The sequence below is a fragment of the Mastacembelus armatus genome, chromosome 5 (genome assembly GCF_900324485.2).
Source record: "Mastacembelus armatus chromosome 5, fMasArm1.2, whole genome shotgun sequence".
Lineage (NCBI taxonomy): Eukaryota > Metazoa > Chordata > Actinopteri > Synbranchiformes > Mastacembelidae > Mastacembelus > Mastacembelus armatus.
This window is the reverse complement of record NC_046637.1, coordinates 23,752,920-23,774,247: the sequence shown is the minus strand read 5'-3', so window position 1 is coordinate 23,774,247 and position 21,328 is coordinate 23,752,920. Positions and strand designations below refer to the sequence as shown.

General features: G+C 38.7%; 2 protein-coding genes across 2 annotated transcripts in view; one reads left to right on the top strand and one right to left on the bottom strand.

The window, feature by feature from the left end:
- loxl2a (lysyl oxidase-like 2a) overlaps positions 1-17,053 on the top strand; it is a 26,047-nt gene extending 8,994 nt beyond the window's left edge. Inside the window, exons 4-14 of the mRNA XM_026306905.1 lie at positions 2,991-3,199; positions 5,617-5,833; positions 7,404-7,587; positions 9,561-9,712; positions 9,793-9,960; positions 12,347-12,512; positions 13,203-13,443; positions 13,906-14,021; positions 14,227-14,363; positions 14,684-14,795; positions 15,801-17,053. Coding sequence (XP_026162690.1) covers positions 2,991-3,199; positions 5,617-5,833; positions 7,404-7,587; positions 9,561-9,712; positions 9,793-9,960; positions 12,347-12,512; positions 13,203-13,443; positions 13,906-14,021; positions 14,227-14,363; positions 14,684-14,795; positions 15,801-15,871 — 1,773 coding nt within the window. The 3' untranslated portion in view covers positions 15,872-17,053. The remainder of the gene's footprint in view (positions 1-2,990; positions 3,200-5,616; positions 5,834-7,403; positions 7,588-9,560; positions 9,713-9,792; positions 9,961-12,346; positions 12,513-13,202; positions 13,444-13,905; positions 14,022-14,226; positions 14,364-14,683; positions 14,796-15,800) is intronic.
- r3hcc1 (R3H domain and coiled-coil containing 1) lies at positions 14,838-21,328 on the bottom strand. The gene is made up of 9 exons (XM_026306906.1): positions 21,236-21,328; positions 20,571-20,702; positions 19,054-19,191; positions 18,262-18,829; positions 17,796-17,971; positions 17,543-17,613; positions 17,365-17,460; positions 17,049-17,189; positions 14,838-15,511 (listed from the first exon to the last, which is right to left on the bottom strand). Exons 2-8 carry the CDS (start codon positions 20,612-20,614, stop codon positions 17,080-17,082), a joined length of 1,203 nt encoding a protein of 400 aa, XP_026162691.1. The 5' UTR covers positions 20,615-20,702; positions 21,236-21,328; the 3' UTR covers positions 14,838-15,511; positions 17,049-17,079.

Sequence of the window (21,328 nt, the reverse complement as noted above, 5' to 3'; positions counted from 1 at the left end):
GACCTGTAAGATGGAAAGCCTGCAGGTCATGCTTTGTGAAGTTTATGAGAAACATGAAGCTACAGGTCTTTCTTAAGGTCTCACCTTCTTTATATCTTCTCTTCTAACTTTTTACAAGAAAGCAAAAAAGTGTGTTTCCCAAAATGATGAACTAGTTCTTTCAGTTTCAGCAATTCTATATCTCATTTTATTATTATTATTAAAGTCTAGATTTTCAAATTAATATGATTAAAAAATATTAGTCAAAGAATGTGAAAAAGTGGTGGTTCTTTCTGTTGTTTAGTAACTTACCATTACATTTCTAAAAAGTAAGCAGTGTGCAGATTTGGGCTCTGGTCAAACAGCATTATCCTACGTTTATGTCTGGTGGTCTGGGTTTGGGGGTGGGGATGATTGATCCCAGCTCTGGCTATCTGTCCTCTTGTCTTTAGTCTCACATGTTCAGACAGTTTCCTCTCTCTGGGCCAAATACAACACTGGTCAGACCCTTCTCAGTGCCCCATTTTATACTCACATCATACTCCTTGTCCTGCCTGCTATTTGACTTCACACCTGGCTTCAATTGGGACTATGGTTTTTCAATATGATTTCATATTCTGCAACATCTACACTTAGTCATTTACTTATAAATGTTTCACATTGGTTTTCTGTGTTTCTTTTTGTGGTTATATGTTTTTAATTAGCTTTTTATACCCCCATAATGAAAATCTCTAGATCATTTGCTGTTATGCTGCAGCAAAGTAAATCATAGCATTAAGCTTAGTTTCAAATTGAGAACAACAGATCCCTGATCATGAGCACGTTTCCTGCGTTCTCATCCTGACCGTGGCACTGACGGAAAACACTCTGTCATGCTTTGGGCAGCAGGAATCTCTTCCTGAAAGAGTGGTTTTTACCCTTCCTAACCGCTGCAGTCAGTGAGAGCACTGGGGTCATTGTAGCAACAGTTTGACTTGGTTGGGGCTCCTCCTACATTGCAGTCTTTAGTCTTTAGAGACCCTGAACATTCCTTCAGGCTGACGCCATCTCAGGAAACCACCCTGTGGGCAAACCATTCATATTCCTGGAAGAGATTGAATGTTGGGGTTTGTTGGAGAGTTAAAGAAGCTGGCTGTTATGAAATTGCTGAGCACAGCAATGGTTGCTGTGCACAGCAATTTCATACCAATCAGGAGTGAACTGCAACATTTGGCTCAAAGAGCTGAATGAACAGTGGCAGAGTCATTAGATAGCGGTTGCCATAAAATCCAGGAGGTCAAAGGTTACCTTTCCTCCATAATATAGGGGTCCAACTGGATATGACCCTTTTTTCTGACCAATTGACTTTACAGCCCTTTATACTAGACTGTGGACAACCTGCATACATTTTCCCAACCTGAACCCTGTCAGCAGTTCTGCTCACTGTGGCTTCTTTTGATTTGCAATATGTGTTTCATAGATAATCATTTTCTTTATTAATTTCTCCTGTCAGTGCTCTCTGTTTTCTCATCATGTATGAAATTCCATCAGTGTGAGTTGAGAAGAGACATTTCATGTTTTTTCCTATTACACTAAGAATAATGACACTAATATATGACTAATATATAATATCCAGTAACCTTTATCAGCTATGAAACACCAATGAATAATAAATGTTCCCTTTGCTGGTTGTGTCAGATCTATGTTGCCATGTGTGATATGTTGTCCACCAAATCACTACAGGTTCTTAAATCTCAGCTCTTAACACTGAAGATGCAAAAACGATGTCAAAAAAAATCCAGACAACCATCTGACTTGCTACACAGCTTTAAACAAACAATTCATCTTCAAATTCTTCAGCTTGACATGATGCATTTACAAGCATGTGTGCAAGCTGTGCAGTCCCTAGGAGAGCGCAGTAGGATTTCTTTTTTTTTTTTTCTCTGAGAAACTTCTGCATCTGCTTACAAGATGACCTTCCTTTATGACTCACAGGCTGTTTTATATTTACTAATAAGATCAATTACATCCTCTAAATAACATTTTTCTTGTCTTGTAGAAAATTTAACTGTGAAAAACTGTGAGTCATTAGGGTTTATATTTCTTTCAGTTATTATATAATCATGTTTATAAAGCAATTACACTATGTCTATGAAGTTTATGGAAACTTCAAGGTGGGGAGTAGACAATGCAGAGGTGTTTGCTGGGGAATGTAAAATGAGCTTGTTTATTGGATTCTAATCAAGGAAGGATTATCATCAAATTATAACAACTAATAAATATTATGTCAAATATATTTCAATTTTTAAAAGCAGCCATTCCCTTTGACTTTGGTTTTACTTGTCGTGGTAGAAAAGATATTACAAACACTATTTACAATACCATGAGTCATTGTTTGAAGTAACAGAGACCAATGAACCTATGTTAGCACCACTTAGGGCCAGGTTGACCTATGTATTCTATTTAATAGTTAAGGGTTAATTTGATTTCATTTCACTGGCTTACAATATTGAGAGTTGAGAACTGAGTTAGCAGCTCTTAGAGGCTGTACTTTTCAGTTTCAGTAGTGCTGTGAGCATCAAAATACTCACATGAGCACAGTAAAATTGGTAACAAGCTGATGCTAAGCAGGGGTAATGGGCATTAAATTTCATGGCAATTATTCCATTAGTTGCTGTGAAATCTCACAAATGCAGCCTCATGGTGGAGCGAGAGAAAAAGTCAAGGTGATCAACAAAGTCATCAAAATTCCACCATGAGGGCTTACACAAAAATCATGGCCATCTGTCTGTAATTGCTGAAATATTTCAGCCTGACTCATAAACCAAAATTCTTAAAAAACAAAAATAGATAAATGTTGGCAAAGATAAAACAGATGCTTTTAAGCTTAAATAATTTTTATATATCTAAACTGTGAATGACTAAGAATGACTAAAGTATCTTACTGATAGTTCTAACCAGACAAACTAGTGTCTGCCTTCAGAGGTCAAAGGAGAACAGTGATGAAGCGTCCTCTCTGTTCTGTGTCTCAGGGTTTGACTGTGCAGGTGGAGGATGTGAGGATCAGGGCCACGTACGCTCACAGGAAAAGAGTTCCCATCACTGAAGGCTTTTTGGAGGTGAAAGACGGAGGGAAGTGGAGACAGATCTGTAATGAGGAATGGACAGAGATGAACAGCAGGGTCATCTGTGGCATGTATGGATTCCCTGGTGAAAAACGCTTCAATGTGAAATCCTACAAGTGAGTAATTCTGCTGGGGTCACCACTAGGGCTCAAATAGGGCTGATTAGATTATAATGAAAGTCTACATCATTTAAACTCTTAAACATTTCGATTTTAGCTGGGTTTATTACATCATATGTTAGATTAATATAATGCTACAGGTATCATTTATTGTTTTTAAAATATCTGTTATTTGAAGTACACAACAGATTACTTTTTTGTTTTTCTATTAAGAAATATGGCCTATGAGAAGAAAAACTGTCAGTTTAACAATGATAGAAATCATATAGGTAATAGTATAAACAATGATGATGCATGAATCAAATAAAAAGCAATCTGTATCTTCTTCCAAAAGCACAAAAAGTAAAAAATAATACATACTTAATATAATACAGGCAGTCTTTATATGTTAAATATATTGTGTTTCTTGTAGGTGCAGGTCTCAGTCTATTTAGGTATTTTCTTCTCTGCCAAACTAAATAAACATTACATGACCAAGTTTGTTGACTTGACCCCCCCCCCCCAATTGATTTTCCAGCCTGAGATTAAACAGGCTCAAGCCTGAAGATTCTTGACAAGACGCCAGCTGCTGCTACAGGAAGTTTTAGAGAATTGCCAGAAATGACAGAGTGCAGTATGCTGTAAAACAGTGGCTATTTTGGCCATGTTTGATTATTTCTGTTTGTGGATGAGTGATAACATGCTGCACTTCTTAAATGTCATAGATCTGGATCTGAAGCCAGCTAATTCCTAGAACTCTTTGTATAAACCAGTGATGAGCTTGTGTGATGCTGCTGTAATGCACATGGTTTCAGTGTTTTACAGAGGTGAAGGGTTACATTCAATTCGTCTTTTATCTGGAACAAAACAAGACCATTGACCAAATTTCTGTTCATCTGTGATTGCATCACTGCAAATTATTCTTGTGTTCAAGCTGATATTACTGGGGGCAATAAAGCTATAAATGTAGCGCATGCTGGTTTGATGCTGGCTTCTTCTGCTTCAAGGTCCAGTGTTGGTTTCCTCAGTGACCCTTAGCTGATGACTCCCATTCAACTTTGGGGTCATGGGAATGTTAAGGTATTCTCAAAACAATACCTTCTTTGTACCTCACTGCATAGGATGGGCACGGTTGCATTCCTCACATAAGATAAGTGAAATTCCCATTAAACAGCTCCTGAATATTTTAGTGAAGTGTGAGAAAGAATAGGAAAATATTTGATGTATCCCTTTACATGAAAAAGCAATACAGTAGTATGATGTAGATGTATGCTGTTTAAAATACACCCGCTATTATGTTTTTTAACATTGGGCCTACAGTAAGTGTTTTCCATAGCTGGGACTTTCGTCTACTTCACGATCCTCTCCAGAGGCGTTTTATGACATATAAAATTCTTCTGCTATGAAAAATATATTAGCCCAATAACAGAATTGTCCACAAAACACTTCAGCTTGAAAACGAGTCTGACCGTTCACTGTGAATTCCTAGATTGTTGAATATCCACTTAATTACATGCAAATCCGCCTCGGCACCGCGCACACCGCGCACACCGCGCACACCTCTCCACCAGGTACACCTGACACACCTGGTCTGCACTAAGGCGCATGCGTCGAACTAGTAGGTAGAACACCAGTGAAATTACCGCAGAAATGGCAGGAATGCGTCTTGACATTCAGCTGTATGTTTTTGAGCCTCCTTCAGACCTGGACCCCGATGAGGACTCTGTTGTTCACCAAAACCAACAACTAACACGGGTGTCAGACTAGTGAGTGGGATTGTTGTGGCTAATGTTAGCATCGGTAGCTATAAGCGTTAGCTGTTATCTTGCAACTGTTAGCTAACCTAACCTAGCCATACCGGTTTTACATGACTGCTACTAACTTATTTCTGGGTGGTTTTACGTTGTCACGTTGTTTTAAGTAAATATGCAGATCTTTTACAGTCTGGATAAGAGTTTGGTCGTAAATAACTCCTAATTTTCTCAGGTAATCCAACATCACAATCGGAAGACGGTGTTGTTAGCAGCAGGCTAACTGTTAGTGCTCAGCAAAACAAACGGTTTGGTGGTGACTAAATAAACAATAAAAGAACAATTATAATTATATATTAGTTCTATAATTAAATAGGACAATTGAGTTATATGCAAAACTAAAGCCTAATTAGTTTTAATGCACATGTTTATTATGCGTAAAAATAGGAGAAACACGTTTTTGAGTGGACTATAAAATGGATCAAAAATATATTATGTGCATATCTTGCTACATGGGGGTGTCTGCACCACTAGTTAACGCCACACGTCTTTGTAACCGCCCGAGGGTGTTCTTTTTAAGTTTGCTAAATGTTTCCAAAGTCAGTGACTTATCATGTTAAATGATCAAGAAGCCTGGCACCAAACAGTAGTAAATGCGTTCACTGTCATTTTGTTTCTTCTTAGACTGCTGGCCAAGCGTCGTAAGAAGAACTACTGGGGTTTCTCAGTCAACTGCACAGGCAATGAAGCCAACCTGGCTACTTGTAAACTGGGCCGGGCCATAGAGCTGAAAGGCAACAGCACATGTGGAAAAGGCATGCCTGTAGTGGTCAGCTGTGTGCCTGGACGAGCATTTGCTCCCAGCGTCAGCACTGGCTTCAGAAAAGCCTACAGGCTGGAGGTAGGTTTGAATATATTTCTGCTTGGCTGCACAACGGGTCACTTGTCAGTACAGTCACTGCAAGTCAGAAATTCTCGGCATGTGGAAGAAAGTGTTCTGAATCTTGCCCTTAAACAAGTTGAGTTTGTTTTTCTTTTCTGCACTGTAGCTACTGCTCTAAAGGTTTTAGAATGAGTCAGATGTAAATTGCTCATATGGCTCAACAAATAATAATGTTTGTTAGCAATAATCAGATGATTCCCTAAAAGCATTTAATCCCTTAGTCCAAGATGAACTCAATTCATTTAGTCAGTTTTCTGGTACTGGTGCTACAGCAAGGTTGTTTCTGGAATTTATGTGAAATTGCATTAGAACACCAGGCATCAGAAAATATTTATGTGGGATAATTTATGGGATATGGGATTTATGGGATCATTATGGGATAATTTTTCCAACTTGCTTACTGTAAAACTTCATATTGGCATATACGTGCTCTATCCACTCACCCCAACCGGTCGAGGCAGATGGCCGCCCAAACTGAGCCCGGTTCTGCTGGAGGTTTTTTTCTTCCGTTAAAGGGAGTTTTTTCCTCTCCACTGTCGCCAAGTGCTTGCTCATAAGGGAATTGTTGGGTTTTTAGTTTTAGTTTTTGTAAAGTGCCTTGAGATGATTTGTATTGTGATTTGGCGCTATACAAATAAAATTGAATTGAATTGAGAAACAAACACTGGGCTTTAAGTTATTTTTTAGTTCTCTGGTTTGTCATGCAGCTCATACAGCAAAGTGAAATATATGTATTGATTTATAGTCATTTTGTTGAATAGTCACTAGCATTAGATGGCATTCTTCACACTCTTGACTCAGTTGAAGATAATACTGTACCGCCAAAAAAGTAAAAGCACTTATGTTCATGATAAATTGTAATTCCTAGTGTAACAAAAGTGAAAATGCTACTCGAAAGAAACATGGACTTCAAAGTGCAGGTAATAAAGTATGCAGCTAAAAAATAAAAGTTTGGACTGAGTGTTGGCATTCAGGCAACGTGAGAACGGAGGTTGGCATGCTGTTTCACGTTCCCCACAGAGCTGGCAGAGTTGTTTCGTTGACACAGGAGAATGAAGGTGTCATTGAATTCGTAATGCTTTTCTGCTTGTTGTTATGTTCTTCATGGGATAATTGAAAGTATAGTAAGTGTAATTAGAAATGCAGAGAGCAATAAGTACATGATGCACTACCCTATAATCAACTCATGGATAAGGTTCAGTTTTATGTTACAATATTTCTTGTTTATTATTGTAATGAAGTGGCTCTGTCGTCAAGCATTTGGAAACATTTAGAATGAGTGCTAAACATTGGTCATGTACAATTATTTGTTTAGTTATTACCAAGATAACATAATTTTTTTTCTGTAAACTACAAAACAATGAAAAAAAAGCAGTATAGAGGATGAGTGGATGGAATAAGATGAGATGTAATAAACTTTATTAATCCCCAAAGAGAAAGTTAGGAGTATATAGCATTTAACCTGAAAAGATAATTCACATGTAAAATTTCCAGTAATTTTTAAGTTTGCACTCTACTTTTTCTGCAGCAACCCTTGGTGCGTCTGAGGGGTGGAGCTATGATTGGCGAGGGACGAGTGGAGGTGTTGAAGAATGGCGTGTGGGGGACAGTGTGCGACGACAACTGGAACATTCGAGCTGCCACTGTGGTGTGCCGAGAACTGGGATTTGGCAGTGCCAAAGAAGCTCTGACTGGTGCTCGATTGGGGCAAGGTATGACCAACAAATTAGTCGCTCGCTGGCTTAGTACTAGTGCAGGGTGAAGGAGGGAGGGAGTGGTGTTCCTCTAATCCTCCTTTTCCACCAAAGCAGTTGGCTGGTTCGGAGCCAGTGCTTAATTTTGAACCAGTTCTTTGCATTTTGACTGTCTCCTGGAAAAACTGATGCTTACTTGACACCGACTAGTCGCATTAGGAGCTGGTCACAGGATTATTACAATCAAACTAGAACTGAGTCCAAATATAGTATTCAGCAAAGTGCAAATATTGGGTTTTTATGCATATTTATTGTGAACAAAATTTTTAACTTTTGTTTTTGGAAAGAAAAAAAATTAAATATCTGGTATGTATCTGTACAGAAAGACGAGGAGAGAGGAGCGATAGCACAGAATGAAAATATACATAATATGTATATTTTAGCTTTAACATCTGGTTGTAGCTCAGACAATACCCTCTCTCAAATGAAATATGCATAGAGTGAATTTAATGCTAAGTTATTCTTAAAACAACTGGGAAACATCAAAGATGAGATTGAAGTAATTTACACTTTCTCCATTACGTAGTTTGGTATGTACCTTAATCACATTTCTTTTGTATCTTAATTTAACAGCTCCTTTTCGGTAATGTTCATGCTGTGGGTTAAATAAAAAAAAAAATCAAAGCAAAAAATTAGTTGGACTTTAGATGTCAGTTAATTTTTCCGGTGACACATGTGACTCCATACACTAAAACATGGGAGACCACAATTGCGACTCTCTCCCCATATAGATAGTTGAGAAATGAGAAATGGTTGTGTGACAGGGATGACCTTTGAGAGTTTTTTTTAGCTTTGATGATATTTCACATAATACTACCATGCAGCAAAAGTCCAATCACCACTTCAAGCAGAACTCATTCACAGCTGTGAAAATAAAAAATGTGGACTGAATCCAGAGCCCTCCACCTCCACCTTATCTTTGGCCTCTGTGTAACCACCTGTTTTTGTCTGACTTCACTCCACCTAGACCTTAGATCAGCACATAAAGGCAGTTGGGGAATGAAAGGAGTAGCATGTTAGTGTTTATACCTTAACCCACAACCTGATTCTGCGAAATGGAATATACCACAGGGTCATAAGAAGCACATGTTCAGTGGAACAGGTGTTCTCCCCTCTGCCTTCTGCTCACAGAAAAACACAAGCGTGCACAAAATGTTCCCTCAAAAAGAACTGTTTTTATGGGGTTCAGTGGAGGAATTCTTGGTTAGAGAGTGCATGAAGTTTTTAGTGGGATTTTTTTCATGAGCTGACCACTCTATCCAAAAATGGTACCACACACAGATGCTAGACTTGAGATAGCTGAAAGTGTTTGTTGTGAATAGAGTTGACTCAACAACAATGTGAATAAAAACTAAATCAAACTAGTAAGGGAATTTATCAGTCTTCACTGGCAGTCCAAGTCTCCACAGGGAATTTCAGAGCTCACATCACCAGAGATGCTCTTGCACACGTAGAGAAGAAAATCAGCATGGAGGGTGTACTCACACTTGTTTTTGTGGAAATGCCACTATGCTGGAATGTTTTTTTTTTTTTTTTTGTTCTTTATAATTGGAAAAAACATGCAAATAAAATTTGTATGATTTATAGCCCTCAAGTGTCTCCTTTTTTTGACACAGCTGACTGCCCATTTCCTTTGCACTCTAAATCAAGGGGAAATCTTCCATCTGTCTTTATTGCTGTAACAAAACACAAACAGCCAAGCCAACTGCCATTTTTCTCAGAAACTGGGGGATGTCCAAGCTTGTGTTTCCTAAACTCATTGTGCAATCAAATGTGTTCTTTCCAGTGAGAGTCAGAAATTGAAAATTATTTTCTCTTCATATTTGAAAATGACGCTAATGGTCCAGCTCCTTTTAGTCTTTAGTAACTAATAATTATAATAAGCTCAACAGAATGTATTTTATGTGTCTGATGGCTTTGTGTCTGTGCAGGGATCGGACCAGTCCACATGAATGAGGTGGAGTGCTCTGGGTTTGAGAAGTCACTGACAGAGTGCCATTTCAACCGTGACTCCCTTGGCTGCAGCCACGAGGAAGATGCAGCAGTCAGGTGTAACATTCCCGCCATGGGCTTCCACAATAGAGTGAGTAAATCTATCTACAATATGAACCTTATTTTATACGTAATGTACTACAAGGCACATCTATGAACCTCTGTCCCTAGCTGCGGCTAAACGGTGGGCGTAACCCATATGAAGGCCGTGTGGAGGTCCTGGCAGAGAGGAATGGATCTCTGGTGTGGGGAACAGTGTGCAGTGACAGCTGGGGGACCATGGAGGCCATGGTAGTGTGCAGACAGCTGGGCTTGGGCTTTGCTAGCCATGCTTTCCAGGTAAGGTCTCTGGAATTAATGTTTCTCTCCACACCCACTTCCATCAGATTATTTTAGATTAACTTATTTCTGATGCACAAGCTTTCAGCATAGAGAAAGTTTCTGGTACAAGTTTCTCATTTTTAGAAGTTTAGTGGTTCTTGAGCTATTGATCATGTCACTGGATCTTCATCAACAGATGGAGTTGTTGAGTTATTATGAAATTGTAGATATGTGACTATGCATGATCTAGACCATATTTGTTTTTGTGAACCTTGCTCATTTTCTCCTAGAGATTAATAGAATTACAGTCATATCTATTTTCAGTGCAATGTAGGTGCATCAATGTTTTTTTCATCAAGTGACCTTAAATAGACATTTTTCAACCAGGGAAATTGATAAAAAGTAAAACACACACACAAACAGGAATGTTTCTAATCTGTAGAGTGTGGTCTGTTTGAATCTCAGATCCAGCTCATGCCTCTGTATTTTTAGCTTTTTTTTCCTCACATTATCGTGACATTTTTAAGATTTTCTTTAATATAGCTCAGAAAATATAAAGGTTCAGATACCCGTGAGGAGGAGCAGGGAGTGATACTAACAGCTGTTAGCTGTTGTTCTGTGTGTGTGTGTGTGTGTGTGTGTGTGTGTGTGTGCGTGTGTGCGTGTGTGCGTGCGTGCGTGCGTGTGCGTGTGTCTCTCTAAGAAGTGGCCAGTAGCTTCCTAACAAGCTTGAACTTGGTTAATGCCAGCAGGCAAAATAAGGATGCCACTGACATCAAAAACACAGACAGCACATCAAGAAAACCTAATGACTCTGAGTGCGAATCAGCAGGAGTGATGGGGAAGACCTAAACTGCTACTTTGAAGTTTAGTGGAGCCTACACCAGTAAACTTCTTGGCATGACGTGACACTGTCACAGTCCTGTTCTGCTTACGTTTACCCTCTTGCTTTTTAAAGGAGACTTCAGTGCTCCCTTTAATTCACGAAGTGAGAAGCTGGTAAAGGCACCCCTCTGTTCTTTATATTCTTCTATTTTAGGGGCAGAAATCAGCGTGGTATTTATGGTTTAAGGTGATATAGGTCTGGAAAATATGTGTGACATGCATTGATAAAAGCAGGGAGATTTAGAAGTGGAATCTTGTGTATCTGGTAGAGGCTGTTTATTTCACTAAACCATGTTGGACATAGTTACATGCAGTGTATTTCAAATGGAGCGACATGTAAACATGTTGTGTAATCACTGCTTGAGTACTCACCCTGTAGTCAAGTATATTTCAGCAACACATTTTATGGATCCATTTGTCTAAAATAACTTGTAATTACAAGTACTTAGTTCTCTATAAAAAAGGTAATTCTGTGGTAAGTCTCATCATTTGGTAAGGTGTAAAAATAAACCTTGTTGTCACCACATACAGTAAGTTCTTGTGTTTACTGGCAGGTTTTGGAGAAATAAATGTCTGCTCCTTATCTTAGCAGAGTAGGGAATTTATCTCTCCAGAGTATTTTCCTGTCTGAATTCTAAATGATTCTGCAGGCGAACCCCAGCATTCCACCAACTGGAACAAATGACACACAGCTTAAAGTATGACTGCTGTGTGTCTGTGCCTCTCCTCAGTCAACCAGCACGTACTCCCACATCCATATCATTCAGCTCAGTTTCTTTCCGATGAATCTTAAACTTTTTTGGAAGATGTTGGAAAATTTGAGTGTTTTTATGCAGAAGGTTTCCCTGTGGTCTGCAAAATGCAGTAATAGGGCTGAGTCAGAGTTGTGAACACAACAGAGCACTCCTTGCTTTCTGTGTGATATGTAAAACTCCCTTTGATTAGGTTTCCCTTCTGGGATACCATGTCTGCAAATTAATACCAGGAGGGAAATTAAGATAATGTTCTGTTCAAACCTTTCCCACACAACTCAGCTTCATCTGCTTGTTACCAGATGATTCAGGCATAAAGGAGTAGTATGACATTTTGGAAACTGTCCTAATTTGCCTTTTTGTTTGCTGAAAAGATTGACACCACACATGCGACTGTACATGAATCATGAAGCTGCAGCCAGTTAGCACAGCTTAGCAGAACCTATCAGCTAGAACCGTGGAACCAATTAACAGTCCCTCTCATGTACCCTGTTGTTAGATCAGAGACAAAGTGTGGCTAGTTTACACTTTAATTTTTGTATGGATTAAACAAATAATTGAGCTAGCTGTTTCCATCTGTTACCAGTGTACAGCTAAACTAAAGCTGTCAGACCATTCCTTTAAGTCCCAAAAATGACAACTAACTAATCACTAATATTTTCATTTATTTTAGTAGGTCTTTCTGTAAATTGACAGGTCAGTCGAAAAAGTTAGCCCAGTGAACTTCAGTTGAGTGCTACCTCTTTTCTGTGCTTCCCTTTTACTAGGAAACATGGTACTGGCAAGGAGATTCATCAGCTGATGCGGTGGTGATGAGTGGAGTGAGATGTTCAGGAACTGAGCTGACTCTGGATCAGTGTTTACATCACGGGAAATACGTTCACTGTCCCAGAGGAGGTGGACGCTTTGCTGCTGGGGTCTCCTGCACTCAGAGTAAGAATCAGTGGACTACACTGTGTAGGCTACATGCACACTTTTACCTTTTGAGCTTGTGACATTAGATGGCAAATAGCAGCTTATGGGCCAAATCTGGACCTCTAGCTCAATTATTAATATATATATAGTGAATATTCAGTTTACAGTTAGTTTCATTTACATTTATTTGTATTAAACATTTTAAATAATTATAAGCGAATCTACCATAGATGACAGAATCAACAATAGGATAATAAAAGGACGAATAAATAAATATGACCTTGGTAGAAGCTATAAATTGAGAGGCATCTGTTTAGTGTGTAGATAAGGTAACCACTCACTTACAGTCCCTAAACAGCTGTATAACCTATTCTTGGATGAGTTGAATGATATAAACACATATACATACATAATAAATATTGCTTTGTTTTCACTGCACCTCTTCAAGTTTGAGCCCCGGGTGAACAGTGTTGAAAGACACTGGCTGAAGGCCAAGCTTAAATGTTAGTCCCTGGTTTAACATGTCATGCTACAAAAGATACTGTTGATTCATGTGGAAAGGATGCTGAGATGAAACGTGTAGAAAATACTGTCACTCTTGGATGCATATCCTGTCAACAGACATTAGTATGAAATATTCTTTAAAGACAAAGCTTTGAGCTTTTATGCTACATGCTGACCACCACATTCCTTCATCCTCTTCTCCAGCGGCCCCAGACCTGGTTCTCAGTGCTCAGGTTGTAGAGCAGACCACCTACCTGGAGGACAGGCCCATGTATGCATTGCAGTGTGCCCATGAAGAGAACTGTCTGTCCAGCAGTGCTAACAAAGCAGACGCCAGCTCCTACCGCCGCCTCCTTCGCTTCTCTTCCCAGATCCACAACAATGGCCAGTCAGACTTCAGACCACGGGCAGCTCCCCACTCATGGGTTTGGCACGAATGTCACAGGTAAGACCTCGATGAAAACTACGCTTTATACTTAAAGCTGCTTTTATGTTAGTGACTGTATTAAGCCTGAATTGTTAAAAAAATACAAGATAGGAAGATGTCAGTAGAATTAAATATTAAATACTGTGTATTGGGGAAATGGAAAGTTATATATAATGATTATGACATTTATTTATTGTATTATATTATATATAATCTACTGATATAGGCCTTTGCTCCTGTATTTTTGCATATATATTTGGGGGCAGCCACAATTTGATATGTATGTTTTGTTCATGAGAGATCAGGACTGTTTGTGTTTTATCAGCTTAGAAATATATAATAATGATTATTTGTGACTAGTTAAGATCAGGTCCCATTGCTTGACCAGTTTATGTAGAAAACCAAGAAAACAGTGGCACGACCATTTTTTTGCAGTTGTATATGTTTCAACATTTATTTATGTGCCTTTGCCATTTCTAGACATTACCACAGTATGGAGGTTTTCACCCACTATGACTTGATAAGTTTGAATGGCACTAAAGTGGCAGAGGGTCACAAAGCCAGCTTCTGTTTAGAGGACACCCATTGTGATGATGGTAAATACAGCCACACCTTCCTTTCCTTTTTTTGTATAGAATTATGGAACAATAATGAAACTATTATAATTAAAATTAATATCAAAATATGGATGATTCAGCTAATAATGAGCTGTTGATTAATGATTATGGTACTTGATATCTTGAAAATGCCTTATTTGTTGCACAAAGCTAAATCATGATGGTTTGCTGTGAATGCTGCCAGGTATCCAGAAGAGGTATGAATGTGCGAACTTTGGGGCACAGGGTATCACAGTTGGCTGCTGGGATACCTACAGACACGACATTGACTGTCAATGGATTGACATCACAGATGTGAAGCCTGGTGACTACATTTTTCAGGTTAGCCATAGTAGATCTGACACATCTGCAGCTGGAAAGTTCTATCTTATCTCCAGCCAGACAGTTAAGACTTTCCACATGTGCATCTGTTTCTGGTTAGGATTCAGTGCGAGTTATTCACTCTTAAAACAAGGCAGCAGGGGTTGCTGAAGGGCAACACACTGTCTGGACATTCAACTGAATTTTAATTTAAATTCTGAGACACACTCTGGCCTCCCTCACTAGTCAATCATCTCAGAAATCAGACTTTTTAAAACAGTGGGTGGCTTTAAAAATGACGTTTTGTTTTCAAATATTGAACAGTGTTTTTCCTCTCCTAGGTTGTAATAAACCCCAACTATGAAGTTGCAGAATCAGATTACACAAACAACATCCTGAAATGTCGTTCCCGGTATGATGGACAACGGATATGGACATACAACTGTCGTATAGGTAGGATTCTTACAAGGACATGGTCTTGTCTCTGCATTTGGGTTAAAGTGTGGAAACATAAGTTTATAAAAGTAAAAATCACATTAAAATAAAACATTTTTTTACTAAATACAAGAAATGTACAGAAGACTGTCAGTAACAAGACAAAATTACAGTAGTGTAATGTACACAGAAGACTGAATAATCAAGTTTCTAAAGTTTAAGCATTAGTTATTCAAAACTTTATGAAATTGTTTTAAAAGTGAGACAACTTAAACACTGCCTCTTAGGCAATAACATATGTTCTGTTAGTGGAGAAAAAAATCTGAGTGCACATTACCACTGGCATTTTATGCATTTTTCTTTAAAATTGTGTTGACTTCAATGTTGGCACTTAAGCATTAATCCATTAATAGTTTTGTCTGAATTCTGTGCACCATTTGCCTGTAACATCCTTTAAAATGCACTGTATTTTTCAAGTCAACATGCAGTCAAATCAAAACAGCACTTCTCCAGTTTTCTCCAGGGCCTTTTCAGCTATCTGAAATCAGTGTCTTTGCAGCAATGCATCATTGCCTTATTAAACAGTGAGCAATAATGTCCAAAGGTCAGGGGTCAGGTTGAGCTATAGCACGACAACTGCTGCTGATTCAGTGTCAGGACACTGCAAAGCAGATGAACTGGGCTGCACAGATTGTGGCCACTGAAGCCTCTTCAATGAATGAAGATGGATTTTTCTGTAAAAAAAAAAAAAAAAAAATCAATATTTTAAACCTGTTGGATCACACTATTATACAAAGTCATTCTTCTACAGACAGGTCGATTTTTTTTTTTTAAAAAAACATTACCACAGTATGGAGGTTTCACAACAATTTATTACATTTATATTGCACACAGAACATATTCTGACAGTCCTGTTTGATGGTGCAATTTTATGAGGTCATAAAGAGTGGTACTGTTTTAAGAGTTGTGTTCTGTGATATTATGATCATCTCTTGATAATTTTCCCCCCGTCTGACTCCACAGGTGGCTCAGTAAGCTCAGAAGCAGAGGAAACATTCCCTGGATTGCTGACCAACCAGCTTTCACACAGGTAGACCCCAAGATCAACCCAGCCAAGGAATGCATACATAAATATCAACCACTAGAGGGAGCTGTACTGTCTCGCTTCCATGGAGCAATGTTGGATTGTTGAGCTCAGGGCTCAGTTGGTAAAATGGACAATGATTAAAAGGTGATGGTTAATAAAGTTGCTTACTAAATTTATAAACCACATTCTGCTACACAAAGATTTTGTATCGCTTGCCTTTGTCAGAAAATGTAGGTTTTACCTGGTGCTTATTTGAAGACATGTCAGGGAGGATTGCAACCAAATAATTTATTAAATTTACCACGCAACGTTTCAAGATCATGGGGAAAACCCTAAACCAAAAACCTTTAGATGATACCCTCATGTTTACTTTACTTAGGATGGATGAATGGATTCTATTGTTAAAATCTGGTGCTACAAATATAAATGTTGGACTGTATGTTTTTTCAAAAACAGGCAAGTGTATAAAATCACATTTTTCCCTACAGCATCAGGTAGTTAGGTCTGTAACTAGAAACTGAAAACAAGTGCAATGTGCAAGGATGATAGTGACAATTACTGCAGTGCAACATTCCACAGTCAATGGCAAAAAGTACACCTGGCAACTAAGTCCTATTTGCAGAAGAGTTATATATTTACCTTTCTAGTTGTAAGCACCACTGACAACTTGAAGCCCCTTACTACGAGACTAACTCTGGAATTTATTTTATTGCAACAGTTGTTTGGACCTGTTTCCTGCAGTAATTCAGTCATAATTTGAAGTTTGAATTAAATGTCAGAATTAAGCTGAGAGGAAAAGTGCCCTTTTCCTAGCCAGGGTTTTGTCTTCTACATATGAGCTCACTATTACAAATGTTTTTATTTATTGATTTTCTTTCCTTGGTTGAAATACACCCATTTTCATCCTCATGAGTTACACATCCTCTCAAGCTTATTTCTGTCTGAGTTTTGTTAAATCACTACCATCAGGGACTATTACATGGATGTACTGTAAAAGCCATAAAAGTACGTGAAAATGCCTCTTCAATGTTTTGTAAATTACTTTGTTTTTTTGTAAATGTAGATGTAATTCAAGAATCCTTCATTTTATAAGGGTACTTGTTAGCTACTACCTGACTGTTTTCATTTTGTATGCATGGGTGAATGTTGGATTGCATTACATAGTTTGAAATAAAAATGGTCACCTTGATTTGCCAGTAGTGTAAGTGGTTCTCTCTAGTATCGCTGCACTCGTCCTCGTCCTTGCAGCCCCAGTGCTCTGCTCACCATCCGCCTGGCAACAGCACAGTCTGTCCTGGGACGTTCCTTCACTGGCTGGATAAATTCTGGAGGACAGCACAGAAGCAGCATTCTGATCATTAGGTCATCCATTGTTAAAACAAAACCTATAAACCTAAAATATATTACCCAGATAAAGGTATTATTGTTTAAGAAATTTTCTGACCACAGCAATTATTTTACTTCCAGTAACTACAGGTCTCATGTAAGTGAATCACCTACCTGCTCGTCTAATGGCCTTTCCTTTGGCTTTTTTACTCCCTTCAGCCAATGGTCGGGTCTTCAGCAGTGGGTGGCAGATAGAGAGGGCATGGAGTGCTGCATATGACAAAACACCACTGTTGGTTAGTGCATTCTCTGTCATATGCATTATCTCCCACCCAGGAGGCTTATACAGTACCTGCTGACTCACTGGAGAAAACCCCCAGGGCATGTGTGTTGTCCACCCACTTGATCTTCATTCCACCATCACTGAGACAGAATTGTTAGTAAATGTTGATTAGGCATTTGTTGGCTAGATCAACAGTTTGAAAACATTTTAATTTTATTCAGCTGAACACACTAGAAAAACATGTTTCTCATCTTAAAGACTGACTGCTGCATTAAAGTACAAGAGCTATGTAGACCCACAGAGCTTTGAACACTGCTCCCACCTGTACTCCATGAAAGCATCCAGGAGATCGGCTGTTTTGAACACAGATGGGAAGTCATAGATCTCAATCACATGACGAAACTCATCTGAGTTGATGAACATATTCTCATAAATAGAATAGTCATTGTGGACGTGCTCAATGGAAAAAGACAGTGTGTCTTTCAGATGTGCCTTGATCTGATAGGACACACAAAATAACTGGTTACAATTTATGGTGCTAATGTATGAAAGGGTTAATATAAACATGAATATAAATTAGGGCTGTGACTTTAACATGGAACTTCCATGTCACCATAGAAAAGTGTGATTGTGTGTGTGTGTTTTTTGTTTGTTTTTTTTTAATAAACGCACTGTTTATGTAATTAATTGAACATTAATGCTTTAAAGTCCCAGCCCTAATATAAATACCAATAAAAAACATCAAGTAGTATCTGTTTAAAATTAAAAGAATCAAATAGTGTATTTACCTCTTCACTTATATCATCTGTGCCTGTGCTTATGTCTTTTGTCTGGGCGATGTATGACGCACTGGCAGGGTCGTCCTTGTCCTTCTCATACTCCTCCAGAGTCATGTTAGTGAAGCTGGACACAGTCTGGTCCCAGACAAAGGGATTGGCTTCATGCAGATTCACCTCCAACTCTTCCTGAGGACAACGCACTGAACCATCTGCAGTATGCAGGATACCATCCACTAGAATAGGGTCAGGTTCCTGCCTGGATGTAGATGAGATTGTGTTTTCTGTAGCTTCATAGCAGGAACAAGAGTCAGACGAACTGCTGATGCAGGCACAGCTACCAGAGGCTGGACCTGACAACTCTTCACATACTGTGGGTCCTTGTGAACTTCGCATGGACAGCCTCTGCCGAGCAGCTCGAGGCACGTAAAGGGGTTTGTCCGGTCTCTTTGACCCTCGGCTTCGTGGTGGGATCGAAGATTTAGGCTTATCAAAGCCCTCCATCTCCTCCCTACTTCGTAGAGACTCTTCACACAAGCTGTTGTTGCTGTCCAAGTCACTGTCTTCCTCTGTCTCACTCCTACAGAAAGGCAAATCACACCACACTTAAAGCCCTGCCTTGAAGTTCCCATTGCTGACTTTGTTACAGTTCAATTTTAATTGCCATTCTTGACTGTTCTATAAATAAAATAAAATGAAGTTAAGTAAAGTAAAGTAGCTGTAATTTCCTTTTTATGTTATCAAACTTGCTAAAAATAGCAGTTTGGCCAACACTGCATGTCATTCATTGTCTGTGTACTTTACCTGAGCTCAGAATGACAGACCACCACCCTACGATACCAGCTCTCTCCTATTGAGAACGTGGTGAACTCTGCCAGGTCCTCTACGGTCTTGTGGATCAAGTAACGCAGCCTGCTGGGTAGAGGCGGGAAGAGGAGCACACTGGACAGGAACCCGATGACCATCACAACAGAGAAAGCAAATGTATAAGTAACTTATATCTGCAATGTATTGATGACTAGTCACAGCTGTCAAAGATATCTGTAATGTATTGATGACTAGTCACAGCTGTCAAAGATATCTGTAATGTATTGATGATTAGTCACAGCTGTCATAAAAGATATCTGCAATGTATTGATGATTAGTCACAACTGTCATTAAAGATATCTGCAATGTATTGATGATTAGTCAGCTGTCAAAGATATCTGCAATGTATTGATGACTAGTCACAGCTGTCAAAGACATCTGCAATGTATTGATGACTAGTCACAGCTGTCATTAAAGATATCTGCAATGTATTGATGACTAGTCACAGCTGTCATTAAAGATATCTGCAATGTATTGATGACTAGTCACAGCTGTCATTAAAGATATCTGCAATGTATTGATGACTAGTCACAGCTGTCAAAGACATCTGCAATGTATTGATGACTAGTCACAGCTGTCATTAAAGATATCTGCAATGTATTGATGACTAGTCACAGCTGTCATTACAGATATCTGCAATGTATTGATGACTAGTCACAGCTGTCATTAAAGATATCTGCAATGTATTGATGACTAGTCACAGCTGTCAAAGATATCTGCAATGTATTGATGACTAGTCACAGCTGTCATTAAAGATATCTGCAATGTATTGATGACTAGTCACAGCTGTCAAAGATATCTGTAATGTATTGATGACTAGTCACAGCTGTCAAAGATATCTGCAATGTATTGATGACTAGTCACAGCTGTCATTAAAGATATCTGTAATGTATTGATGACTAGTCACAGCTGTCATTAAAGATATCTGTAATGTATTGATGACTAGTCACAGCTGTCAAAGATATCTGTAATGTATTGATGACTAGTCACAGCTGTCAAAGATATCTGTAATGTATTGATGACTAGTCACAGCTGTCAAAGATATCTGTAATGTATTGATGACTAGTCACAGCTGTCAAAGATATCTGCAATGACATTTTGACTAGTAAGAATTGCTCATTAACTTGAATGGGGAAACTACTTTCAGATATCTACAACTGAAATGTGACTAGTAATATATTAGCTTTGGGCTATCCAAAAAGATATTTAAGATATATTTTACATGTGTTAAATTATAGATATCTTTAACTATATATAATTAAAATTAAAGATGAAAGATTAACGGTAAGATTAACAAAGATAACTGTAATTCGACTTTTAACTAATCATAACGTCATTGCAGATATCTTAAATTCTACAAGCCTTAAATAAATTACAGATGCTTTAAATATGACCCCTGTCCACCTATTTAATGTCAGCAAGGCGTGCCATAAAGAAATTCATTTTAACCTTACCTCTTGTGGTTGCTCTTCTTTTGGTACGCTTCCAGCTCGTCCATGATAAGATGTACAAATGCATTTTCTTGCTTTGGGAGATAAATCCCATCGCAGTGAGGAAACGCCAGGGCTGACAAGAGGAGGACGGTCCTGTGGACAGTGTGCTGACGTGAGTATCTGTAGATTATTATTCACATCGATAAATAGCAAAAGCAGCTAACGTTAGCTCCTCCACGGCTATGGCTGTTAAAATCACAGTATTTAGTTCTGCAAACTCCCAGCAGTAACGTCTCATTATAGCCAGACACTGTTGATTAACTACACTGTGCTCGTGTTTTGAAGCAGGTAGCTACATAGAAACCCATAAACACGAACAGGCTAACACTACTCGGCTTCCATCCGTCGGCAGTGACTGGCTGGGTTCAACAAACACTGAAGTCAGATTAAAAATGTGTACACGTCTATAATCATGGGTACACGGATAACAAAACCGACAACACCTGCATTCATCAATTTGTTAACGCTAACTAGCATAGCAGGCTACTTGGTTGTGGTGTTTACATTCCCTAAAACACGTTAAAAATGCAAAGCTAGTAAGCTAAGCTAATGGACTTTAACACACAACACGTGTTTCATCTGTTTGTGAAGTAAGCTAACAGCTGTAGTAATTAAAATAAGCTTACTGTAGTGTAATGATATTGTAGACTGCTGCTGCTGCTGCTGCTGCTGCTGCTGCTGCTGCTGCTGCTGCTGCTGCTGCTGCTTCTTCTCCTCCT

Bases quoted from the DNA above. Each gene is read 5' to 3' on its own strand.
- r3hcc1 (XM_026306906.1), bottom strand. From the start codon at position 20,614: ATGGACGAGCTGGAAGCGTACCAAAAGAAGAGCAACCACAAGAG. The intron at 19,192-20,570 runs GTAAGGTTAAAA...GTTCCTGTCCAG, and splicing joins AAGAAGAGCAACCACAAGAG to TGTGCTCCTCTTCCCGCCTC. The intron at 17,614-17,795 runs GTGGGAGCAGTG...ATTCTGTCTCAG, and splicing joins GATGCTTTCATGGAGTACAG to TGATGGTGGAATGAAGATCA.